The sequence below is a fragment of the Bufo gargarizans genome, chromosome 8, assembly GCF_014858855.1.
Source record: "Bufo gargarizans isolate SCDJY-AF-19 chromosome 8, ASM1485885v1, whole genome shotgun sequence".
In the NCBI taxonomy this organism is placed as follows: domain Eukaryota; kingdom Metazoa; phylum Chordata; class Amphibia; order Anura; family Bufonidae; genus Bufo; species Bufo gargarizans.
Genome location: NC_058087.1, coordinates 145,488,007 through 145,500,861, shown reverse-complemented (window position 1 = coordinate 145,500,861; position 12,855 = coordinate 145,488,007). Strand labels below are relative to the sequence as shown.

Sequence of the window (12,855 nt, the reverse complement as noted above, 5' to 3'; positions counted from 1 at the left end):
ATGACATAATATCATATCCAATAGGGGATTATGTATGAATCCAACAAAAGTAGACTATTGCTTTGCTTAATTCAATATACGTATTGAATGTAGAAATGAATAAATATCCTGCTTCCCTAGGGGAGCTCGGTGCATAGGAATTTATACAGCTACCACTGAAACCAATGGAAGCTCTACAATCTCTATGCACTGAGCTCCACCTAGTGGTGGCTGTAGGAAAATGTTGCAAATTCATGTCGGGAACAGAAGGCCCCACAACAGTCGCATGCTCTGCCTCCATGGTGAGAACTCTACTGCCCTAGTGACCAGTGTTATAATTTGCATAATAAGTTTATCTTGTGGACTAATAAAAATATAAAAATAGGTATAAAATATGACTTAAAGAGTCACTGCACCTTCAGACAATTTAATTTAATACAGAATGGTGTAATTAGCAAATTTCTAAATCACTTCATTTACTAAATCCGCCTACATCCACCTAAAAAAAAAAAAAAAAAAAAAAAAAAAAAGGCGTGTGACAGCTAGCCTAGATCATGAGTCTGATAGAAGAACTGCTTCTACGCCGCTTCTGAAGAGCAAAGAAGCTTCTGTGTGTCTGTAAGTCTGATCTCTTGTTTCTGAGCGCCATACAAGAAACAATAGTGGGAAGTGAGGTCACTGCATATAGTACTTGCAGATTCAACAGAAGGGAGATGCCCACTGCTTGTGAAAGAAATGCATCTAGCTGTGCAGCTGAAACAGGGAATATATGGTCGAGGAAGACTTTAGGAAAGACCAAAAGCCCTGCTCTTTTACAGTTACGATTCTACAATGAAACACAGCCATTTTCACTTTTTCGAAAACTCAGGTACTCTTTAAATATGTCATTTTCTGATGATACCTTTCTGTTAAGTATTAACCGACCACTCCTTAAAGGCAAGATGGATGACATAGGGGAAAAGAACATTATTTTACATGTCATCACAGTTACATGTTAAACCAGCGTCTAACTTACTGTCATTGGGTCCCTCTTTCTTCAGCATCTGTACTGCGCCAACATACTTCTTCAGCTGCACTTTCAGCACCTCGTTTTCCCTGTCCAAACGTAATAAGAACACAATGCATCATCCAGTCATAGGAGAGGATTTATTGCAAGACACTGTTAATGCAAACATTTCTGAAATAAGTGACAGACGAGTCTATTGTTTAAAGCGCACCAATTATCTCCACGCAAGGAGGTAGCCACTTCACCGCCAACCCTCATAACAACGAAGCCTATAAATCATCAAGTGTCTCGGAATACATTCTTGCTTTCAGGGAATTGATAAGCTGCATTATCATTAGTAAGCTTTAGAAAAGTAAGGTTTCTTTTACAAAGATGAGATGACAGGTGCTACATTTTAAAGTGAAATCGGTGCTCTGCATATACATGTTCAGGACACATCGACAATGGGCAATCTAGTTTTAAAGCTCTGATATTACCAACGTGTGAAAGAAAGAAGCAGGAACAAGAGTTATTAATTCTATCTCTGTTCCTGCTCTAATATGAATAGAAAATACTGTAGTTTTGCGAGTGAAAGGTGCACAATGTATAACTTCTATTACGAAGGAGTTAAACTGGTTGTGCCATAACAAAAAATATCCCCTATGCATGGGATAGGACAGGATAAGAGTCTGACCTGGGCCTCCCGATGATCAGAAAAAGAGGGATCCAAGTTCCCCTGATTGAATGGCGTGGGCAGTCATGCATGTCTGCTGCCACTTCTTTCAACTCTATGGGATTGTTGGAGATAGCCAAGCATAGCCCTCAGCTATCTCTGGCAGCCCCATATAGTTGAATTGAGCAGCAGTGGACATGCACGACTACCCATTCCATTCAAATCTTATCCCTATCCTGGGTTTGTCGTGGGACAACCCATTTAAAAAGCCTGAGTTTAAATTAAAAAGCCTACAGGATTCAGTGATATGCATTGAAAATGTGCAATAGAAGATATACAGTTCAGAAAGTCTTCAGACCCCTTCACTTTTTTCACATTTGGTTATGTTCTGGCCTTGTGCTGAAATAAAAAAAAAAGTTTTCCCCATCATTCTGCACTCAATAACTCATAATGACAATGTGAAAACAGAATGTTAGAAATCTTTGCTAATTTATTGAAAATAAAAATCTAAAATCTTGCACTGACATAAGTATCCAGATCCTTTACTCATTATTTAGTTTAAAGCCCTTTTGGCAGTGATTAAAGCCTCTAGTCTTCTTGGGTATGATGCCACATGGTTCACACACCTTGATTTGGGGATTTTCGGCCATTTTTCACTGCAGATTCTCTCGAGCTCTGTCAGGTTGGATGAGGACTGTCGGTGGACAGTCATATTCAGGTCTCTCCAAAGATGTTCGATTGGGTTCAAGTCAGGGCGACTCAAAGACATCCACAGAGTTGTCCCTAAGCCATTTTTGAACCTTTTGCCAAGTCGTAGGTCCAGAGCACTCTGGATCAGGTTTAAATTAAAGGGGTTGTCTCATCATGGACAATGGGGGCATATCGCTAGGGACCCGCACCTATATCGAGAAAGGAGCCCCGCAAGTGAAGGAGGGAGCACTGCACACTGTTCAGGATGCATCAGGGTGTCTTCAGTTCAGTCACTGAACAGCGTTTTGGACGGAGGAAATACCGCAGCATACTGTGGTATTATCTCTGTCCAAAATTCCGTATCAGTTGACAGCGACGGAACTGCTTACCGGATCACTCTGCCGCAGGTGTGAAAGTAGCCTTACCAGGAAGCGCTAACTTCTGGGTTTTAGCCCTCTCAGTCGCCTTGGTCACATTTGATTACAGCAACTGAGGGGTTAAATGTTCGCAGTAGGCATTACTGCCAATTGTGGACATTAGTCACTGGTGTCTGCTGTATGAAACACCAGGCATCAAATGGTTATGGTTCTCGCTCTGCATCGTAGCTGGTGACATCTTTAAAGACCAGACATCCGCTGTACATGTATGGTAGATGTTGGGAAGGGGATTACTTGACTCCTGGTCCTTATACCACCCAATACAACATCCTCGCCCCTATCAACATATTCTATTCTTCTTCCTCTAGGAGCTCACTCCTTTTTTCTATGGGCAGCATGTAATCTGATCCTTCAGTGGGCTAACAAACCATCAGTCCTCTCAAGGGGGAGAAACATGTATTTTTCTCTGAAAAGATACTGTACATTACAAACTTTGTTATAGTCACTATAGTCAATTTTGCGGAATGGGTGCGGACCCATTCATTCTCTATGGGGACAGAAAAGATGCGGACAGCACACAGTGTGCTGTCCGCATCCGCATTTCCATGCCGCGGCCCTGAAGTTCCGGGCAATTGCAGACAATAGGCAGTTCTATGGGGGTGCCGGCCGGGTGTATTGCGGATCTGCAATAAACTACGGACGTGTGAATGGACCCTTATGCAAAGTTTGTTGAAGGTTAGTGACGATCGAAGCAATGTTACTCCTGAAATATGCAGAGTATTAGTTCCTAGATAGGTGACAACTACCGTAAAATGTGAGTTATTTTTAGATGTCCTTTTGGTTTCCCTTTTCCAGCTGTCTTTCTTCTGTATTTACTTTCTTTTGGTTCAATGCAGTTTGTCCATATACAGTGGTCCCTCAAGATACAATGGCCTCAGGATACAATATTTCCAGCATACAATAATCTTTTCTGACCCATCGTAAGTTGAAACTAGACTCAACATACAATGTCTCAGACTCAGATGCAACCACTCAAAGCCACTTCTCTGGTAAAATAGGCGTATATATTGCAAGTTAGCAGCTATTCCTGACTGTTATACAGTGGGATGCGAAAGTTTGGGCAACCTTGTTAATCGTCATGATTTTCCTGTATAAATCGTTGGTTGTTACGATAAAAAATGTCAGTTAAATATATAATATAGGAGACACACACAGTGATATTTGAGAAGTGAAATGAAGTTTATTGGATTTACAGAAAGTGTACTATAATTGTTTAAACAAAATGTGGCAGGTGCATAAATTTGGGCACTGTTGTCATTTTATTGATTCCTAAACCTTAAGAACTAATTATTGGAACTCAAATTGGCTTGGTAAGCTCAGTGACCCCTGACCTACATACACAGGTGAATCCAAATATGAGAAAGAGTATTTAAGGGGGTCAGTTGTAAGCTTCCCTCCTCTTTTAATTTTCTCTGAAGAGTAGCAACATGGGGGTCTCAAAACAACTCTCAAATGACCTGAAGACAAAGATTGTTCACCATCATGGTTTAGGGGAAGGACACAGAAAGCTGTCTCAGAGATTTCAGCTGTCTGTTTCCACAGTTAGGAACATATTGAGGAAATGGAAGACCACAGGCTCAGTTCAATTTAAGGCTCGAAGTGGCAGACCAAGAAAAATCTCGGGATAGACAGAAGCGGCGAATGGTGAGAACAGTCAGAGTCAACCCACAGACCAGCACCAAAGACCTACAACATCATCTTGCTGCAGATGGACTCACTGTGCATCGTTCAACCATTCAGCGCACTTTACACAAGGAGATGCTGTATGCGAGAGTGATGGAGAGGAAGCCTTTTCTCCGCCCACAGCACAAAAAGTGCCGCTTGAGGTGGGCAAAAGCACATTTGGACAAGCCAGCTTCATTTTGGAATAAGGTGCTGTGGACCGATGAAACTAAAATTGAGTTATTTGGCCATAACAAGGAGTGTTATGCATGGAGGAAAAAGAACACAGCATTCCAAGAAAAACACTTGCTACCTACAGTACAATATGGTGGTGGTTCCATCATGCTGTGGGGCTGTGTAGCCAGTGCAGGGACTAGGAATCTTGTCAAAGTTGAGGGACGCATGGATTCCACTCAGTATCAGCAGATTCTGGAGACCAATGTCCAGGAATCAGTGACAAAGCCGAAGCTGCGCCGGGGCTGGATCTTTCAACAAGACAACGACCCTAAACACTGCTCAAAATCCACTAAGGCATTTATGCAGAGGAACAAGTACAACGATCTGGAATGGCCATCTCAGTCCCCAGACCTGAATAGAATTGAAAATCTGTGGTGTGACTTAAAGAGAGCTGTCCATGCTCGGAAGCCATCAAACATGAATGAACTAAAGATGTTTTGTAAAGAGGAATGGTCCAAAATACCTTCAACCAGAATCCAGACTCTCATTGGAACCTACAGGAAGCCTTCAGAGGCTGTAATTTCTGCAAAAGGAGGATCTACTAAATATTGATTTCATTTCTTTTTTTGTGGTGCCCAAATTTATGCACCTGCCTAATTTTGTTTAAACAATTATAGCACACTTTCTGTAAATCCAATAAACTTCATTTCACTTCTCAAATATCACTGTGTGTGTCTCCTATATGATATATTTAACTGACATTTTTTATTGTAACAACCAACAATTTATACAGGAAAATCATGACGACTAACAAGGTTGCCCAAACTTTCGCATCCCACTGTATGTAAGGACTTGTATTATCTGTCTTAGTTATCTGCTTTTATTTCTTAAATCTTCATTTTCTCTTATCTCGGATAACATTTTGGGGCTTTGGAACCGATTACTCAAGTTATACTGGTTTGAACACACAATGGTCATTCTGGAACTAATTAATATTGTAACACTGTATATAAGATACAGTATGAAAGAGAGTAGCATTTGCCTAGCTGTGTAATTTTTATAAAGTTCATTTGGATGAGACAGTTTTGCTTTTAAAGCAAACCCAGTATTGAGCTTTCCTCTCGCCCTAATTAATGTTCTCCTAAGGGCATACGGCTCTGTTGTCTATATGTTGATATAGATTTTTCTCAGCAGTTACCTGTGTGGGATGGAGATCCTCCACTACTTACCATATTTCTTCAGGCATAGTACTTTTATATGTTCCGCTTTTATTTCATTTTTTTTTAAATGTGGTTTATTTTGATATTTTTTGTTCTTCTCTGTATTTCCCTTGAGCTCTTGTCTTTGTCTTTATACGAGCAGATCAGAAGCACTGGGATATCCACAGTGTAATAAGACAGGAACCAACCTACTGTATACTGATGGCACAAACTAATTAGCTTCAGCCTGTACGGAATCATCAATCTACTGTGTAATTTTATTCTGCGCAACCACCAGGCTGATGAAAATCACAAAACAGCAAAGGTCACTTTCCATTATTATTTCACAAATACTATCTGGATCTGCTGTTCTTTCCAACTCGGCACTTAACAATCAATGTTCCACTGGTAAAGCTTGCAAGGAAGTTGTTTTACTGCAAAGTTTATTAAAATAATGTTTTTTTTTCTCCCCATGCACCTGGACATCTTAAAGTCAGTCTGACACTGGCGAACGGATTTCCATTATAAAGCTTTCAGCTACTAAAAGCATTTTACCAGCTGATCCCTTAGCAGTCTCCATCTGGAGGATCCTTTCAGTGTCCTAATAAATTATCAAAGCCAAGACCTGCTCCATACCTGTCTAATAACAGAAAATGAAAATCTAAAGAACTAGGTAAATGTTCCTGAAGCTTTTTTTTTTTTTCTTTGAATTAAATTTAATAAAGAAATATACAAACACCGTATGTGCAAATAGACAGACAGACAGATATTGCAGTAACTTAAAAGAAGTACATGGTTCACGCAACACTTAAAGGGGTTACAGACAGACAGATATTCTAGTGAGAAGAACAATATGGTTCATGCAACATTTAAAGAGGACTTTTCACCACTCCTGTTTTAACCACTTCAGCCCCCCTAGCTTAAACACCCTTAATGACCAGACCACTTTTTACACTTCTGCACTACACTACTTTCACCGTTTATTGCTCGGTCATGCAACTTACCACCCAAATGAATTTGACCTCCTTTTCTTCTCACTAATAGAGCTTTCATTTGGTGGTATTTCATTGCTGCTGACCTTTTTCCTTTTTTTGTTATTAATCGAAATTTACCGAATTTTTTTTAAAAAATGTCATTTTTCACTTTCAGTTGTATTTTTTTTTTTTAAAAAAACAACATCTATATATTAATTTTTCTCAAAATTTATTGTTCTACATGTCTTTGATAAAAAAAAAATGTTTGGGTAAAAAAAAAAAATGGTTTTGGTAAAAGTTATAGCGTTTACAAACTAAGGTACAAAAATTTGAATTTCCGCTTTTTGAAGCAGCTCTGACTTTCTGAGCACCTGTCATGTTCCCTGAGGTTCTACAATGCCCAGACAGTAGAAAAAACCCACAAATGACCCCATTTCGGAAAGTAGACACCCTAAGGTATTCGCTGATGGGCATAGTGAGTTCATCGAACTTTTTATTTTTTGTCACAAGTTAGCGGAAAATGATTATTTTTTTTTTTTCTTACGGTCTCATATTCCACTAACTTGTGACAAAAAATAAAAACTCTCTCGGTCAAATGCCAACTTTGTATAAAAAAATGGGAAAAGTTGTCTTTTGCCGAGATATTTCTCTCACTCAGCATGGGTATATGTAAAATGACACCCCAAAACACATTGCCCAACTTCTCCTGAGTACGGCGATACCACATATGTGACACTTTTTTGCAGCCTAGGTGGGCAAAGGGGCCCACATTCCAAAGAGCACCTTTAGGATTTCACAGGGCATTTTTTACACATTTTGATTTCAAACTACTTCTCACGCATTAGGGCCCCTAAAATGCCAGGGCAGTATAACTACCCCACAAGTGACCCCATTTTGGAAAGAAGACACCCCAAGGTATTTCGTGATGGGCATAGAGAGTTCATGGAAGTTTTTATTTTTTTGTCACAAGTTAGTGGAATATGAAACTTTGTAAGAAAAAAAAAATTAAAATCATTCATTTCCGCTAACTTGTGACAAAAAATTAAAAATTCTAGGAACTCGCCATGCCCCTCACGGAATACCTTGGGGTGTCTTCTTTCCAAAATGGGGTCACTTGTGGGGTAGTTATACTGCCCTGGCATTTTAGGGGACTAATGTGTTAGAAGTAGTTTGAAATCAAAATCTGTAAAAAATGCCCTGTGAAATCCGAAAGGTGCTCTTTGGAATTTGGGCCCCTTTGCCCACCTAGGCTGCAAAAAAGTGTCACACATCTGGTATCGCCGTACTCAGAAGTAGGGCAATGTGTTTTGGGGTGTATTTTTACATATACCCATGCTGGGTGAGAGAAATATCTCTCTAAAAGTCAACTTTTCCCATTTTTTTTTATACAAAGTTGTCATAGAGAGATATTTCTCTCACCCAGCATGGGTATATGTAAAAAGACACCCCAAAACACATTTCCCTACTTCTCCTGAGTAAGGCAATACCACACGTGTGACACTTTTTTGCAGCCTAGATGCGCAAAGGGGCCCAAATTCCTTTTAGGTGGGCATTTTTAGACATTTGGATCCCAGACTTCTTCTCACGCTTTAGGGCCCCTAAAATGCCAGGGCAGTATAAATACCCCACATGTGACCCCATTTTGGAAAGAAGACACCCCAAGGTATTCAATGAGGGGCATGGCGAGTTCATAGAAGATTTTTTTTTTTTGGGCACAAGTTAGCGGAAGTTGATTTTTTTATGTTTTTTCTCACAAAGTCTCCCTTTCCGCTAACTTGGAACAAAAAGTTCAATCTTTCATGGACTCAATATGCCCCTCAGCGAATACCTTGGGGTGTCTTCTTTCCGAAATGGGGTCACATGTGGGGTATTTATACTGCGCTGGCATTTTAGGGGCCCTAAAGCGTGAGAAGAAGTCTGGAATATAAATGTCTAAAAAATTTTACGCATTTGGATTCCGTGAGGGGTATGGCGAGTTCATGTGAGATTTTATTTTTTGACACAAGTTAGTGGAATATGAGACTTTGTAAGAAAAAAATAAATAAAAATTCCGATAACTTGTGCCCAAAAAATGTCTGAATGGAGCCTTACAGGGGGGTGATCAATGACAGGGGGGGTGATCAGGGAGTGTATATGGGGTGATCACCCCCTGTCATTGATCACCCTCCTGTAAGGCTCCATTCAGACGTCCGTATGTGTTTTGCGGATCCGATCAATGGATCCGTAAAACACATACGGACGTCTGAATGGAGCCTTACAGGGGGGTGATCATCCCATATAGACTCCCTGATCACCCCCCTGTAAGGCTCCATTCAGACGTCCGTATGTGTTTTGCGGATCCGATCCATGGATCCGTGGATCCGTAAAACACATACGGACTTCTGAATGGAGCCTTACAGGGGGGTGATCAATGACAGGGGGGTGATCAGGGAGTCTATATGGGGTGATCAGGGGTTAATAAGGGGTTAATAAGTGACGGGGGGGTGTAGTGTAGTGGTGTTTGGTGCTACTTAAGCTACCTGTGTCCTCTGGTGGTCGATCCAAGCAAAAGGGACCACCAGAGGACCAGGTAGCAGGTATATTAGACGCTGTTATTAAAACAGCATCTAATATACCTGTTAGGGGTTAAAAAACAAATCGCATCTACAGCCTGCCAGCGAACGATCGCCGCTGGCAGGCTGTAGATCCACTCGCTTACCGGCCGATCCTGTGAACGCGCGCGCCTGTGTGCGCGCGTTCACAGGAAATCTCGCGTATCGCGAGATGACACGCCAATGCGTGACTCTGCCTGAGACAGCCGCCTCCGGAATGCGATCCTGCGTTAGGCGGTCCGGAGGCGGTTAATAGGTTCATGCATTCCCCATGTAATGACAATTCTGGATCATCTATTCTTATGAATCTCTGTTGTACCATTCCTTTATTATTTCTACTAGAGGTTATCATTATTATTATTATTATTTATTATTAAAGCGCCATTCATTCCATAGCGCTGAACATACATAATACAGACAATTGCACTAAGCATGAACAAGACGAGTTACAAACTGGTACAGGAGAGATTGTCCTGCCAGTGAGGGCTTACAATCTACATGCTTGATGGATATGCTTGATAGATATGCACTTGTGATTATATATATGAATGTGCTAGTCAAAAGTTTCTTGTAGTAATCTACAAGGTATGGGAGAAGGACACAGTAGGTGAGGGTAAAGTTGGTCATGGCGGTATAGAGGCAGCAGTGTCACTGATTGTAGGCTTGTCTGAAGTGGTGGGTTTTTAGGTTTCTTTTGAAGGATTCCACTGTTGGCGAGAGTCTGATATGTTGAGGTAGCGAGATCCAAAGTGGGGGGGATGCACGGGAGAAATCTTGGAGGCGATTGTGGGAAGAGGTGATAGGAGCAGAGGAGAGAAAGAGGTTGTGTGAGGATCGGAGATTGCGTGTGGGGGTGTATCGGGAAAGTAGCTCAGAGATGTAGGGAGGAGACAGGTTATGGACGGCCTTGTATGTATTGGCTAGTATTTTGAACTGAATTCGCTGGGCAATGGGGAGCCGGTGAAGGGATTGGCAGAGGGGAGATGCAGAGGAGTAACAGGGTGAGAGGTGGATTAGTCGGGCAGCAGAGTTGAGGCTAGATTGCAGGGGTGCGAGAGTGCTAGATGGAAGGCGGGAGATGATGAGGGCATTAGAAGTTTTAGACAGCGAGAGGAGAAGGAGAAGAAGGAGGATATGCATGATAGGCATTGTGGGATTCTGGATAATAAGGTGGTGATGTCTGGACCAGAGAGGTAGATTTGTGTGTCGTCAGCATAAAAGTGATACTGAAAGCCATGGGCTGTCCCAAGCCAAAAGTGTAGATAGCGAAGAGCAGGGGTCCTAGGACAGAGGTTTGCAGGACACCAACAAAAAGGGAATGAGAGCACGAGGTGGTGCGAGAGTGGGAAATGCTAAATGTCCACTCTGTGAGGTATGATGTGATCCAGGAGAGAGCCAGGTCAGTGATGCCAAAAGATGAGAGAGTTTGTAACAGAAGGGAGTGGTCGACAGTGTCCAAGGCAAAAGACAGATCAAGGAGAAGGAGGACAGAGTAATGTTTTTTTTTTGTTTTGGCTGTTAGTAGGTCATTGGTGACTTTGGTGAGGGCAGTCTTAGTTGAGTGGTGGGGTAGGAAGCCAGATTTTAGAGAGCAGGAGGAGAGATGAGAGGACAGTTCAGAATGGACATGTTGATCAAGTAGCTTTGAGGCATATGGAAGAAGAAGTGATATGGGGTGATAACTGGACAAAAGAAGATGGGTCAAGTGAAGGCTTTTTAAGGATGGGTGTAATGGTAGCATGTTTAAAACAAGAGGGGAAGACCCCAGAGGTTAGTGATAGGTTAAAGAGATGAGTTAGGGCTGGGATAAACACTGTGGCGAGGTTAGGGATGAGGTGGGATGGGATTGGGTCAAGTGCACAGATGGTGAGATGTGATCTGGAGAATAGAGTGGAGAGTTATGATTGAATTGCTAGCAGTCTGCAGTAATCGTACAGAGGGGTGGCCCAGACTCACTCTATCCAATCATTGCTGCCATTTCCAAACTGTGCTGGTACACACACCTAACTTTTTACCTCCCCTCTGTACCCTTACTGCAGACTGGTAGCAATTCATTTATAACTTCTAGTAGAAATAATAAAGGAACGGCACAACATAGAGCCATAAAAATAGATGCTCCAGAATTGTTATTACATGGAGAATGCATGTAGCTATTAAAACAGGCATGTCAAGAGTGGTGAAAGGTCCTCTTTAAAAGGGTTTTTCACTCATTACTAAGCGACAGGATAGGCCATGACTAGCTGATTGCTGGAGGTCTGACACCACACACTCCTGCCGATCAGCTGTTTGGGTGTAGTTCTGTCACCAGAAGTTAGCTCCATCAACCTTGTAGTAGAGGGAACTCACTGAAGACAATGAGCTGTCCAGTTCCAGCACCAATGGAGCGACATTAGAACAGCAGAGGGTGCAGGGTGTCAGACCCCGCCCAATCTGTTAGTGATGGCCTATTCTGAGGATAGACTATCATTTAGAAAAGGCTGGACAGCCCCTTTAAGTATTGATGGATAGGATAAGCCACCAACATCAGAACAGTGGGAGTCTGATTCTCGCCATCCCCAGCCATCAGCTGATCTTCCAACACAGCACCACACATTTTATAAGAGATGTGATTGGCAATGTAGCTCAATATTATTCACTTGAATAGGACTGAGCTGCACAAAGGCCATGTGATCGATGCACTTGATATTACAGGCCGAGGAAGAGACAGGAGCGCTGCATCCACCTCCAACAGCCGATCAGCAGGGCTGCCAGGAGTTGGACCCCAACAATCATACTGATGACCTACCCTGAGGATAAGGCATAAATATTTAGCTCCTAGATAGATAGAGAGATGAGATACCATACACATATTCTAGCTATATCAGGTGTAGCAGTTCTTGGACTAAATCACTATTTCCCATGCATGTGCTTTTAAAGCCCTGGGAGATGTCTTTTGCTATAAATTGTACCCAGTGACATCAATACTGTCAATCTTGCAGACACGAACACCTGTTATATTGCCTCTGAAAAACAAAAGCTTGGAAAATTGGTGTCTTGCAATAAATGTCATCTCAGATGGTATCATTTAGCTGTTCTAACCAGATAGATCTCTTGCAAAAAAAAGCCCACAGTCTTGTCATGTCTTTAGACTTTTGTCAGAGAAAGAGGACAGGATTGACGACAGGAAAAAGGCATGTTTTAGGACTGAATTCCCCAAGGAACCTGCTTCTCAACTGTTAAATACAGCATCGCCGACTGACGTGTAAACTATAAAATCCATAGCATCTCAATGAAAAGCCTCTGATCATGGCAATCCGGTGATTAGGCGGGAAAACAAAGTATTAAATACGCCAACTTTCTGGAACAAAGTATTAAAATAACTCCAGTCTCTTCATGGTGTAGGAGAAGATATGAAAAATATATCAATGCAGATCTTTAAGGGGTTAGTCAAGTCACATTGTTCTCTATACCCTGAGAAAGGTTAATCTATAAATGACCTGCAGACTCGA

The 12,855-nt window shown here is 41.7% G+C and overlaps 1 protein-coding gene across 1 annotated transcript in view; it reads right to left on the bottom strand.

Moving 5' to 3' along the window:
* Positions 1–12,855, bottom strand: part of SNX29 (sorting nexin 29) — a 503,522-nt gene that overhangs the window by 367,614 nt on the left and 123,053 nt on the right. The window contains exon 14 of the mRNA XM_044303674.1: positions 995–1,074. Coding sequence (XP_044159609.1) covers positions 995–1,074 — 80 coding nt within the window. The remainder of the gene's footprint in view (positions 1–994; positions 1,075–12,855) is intronic.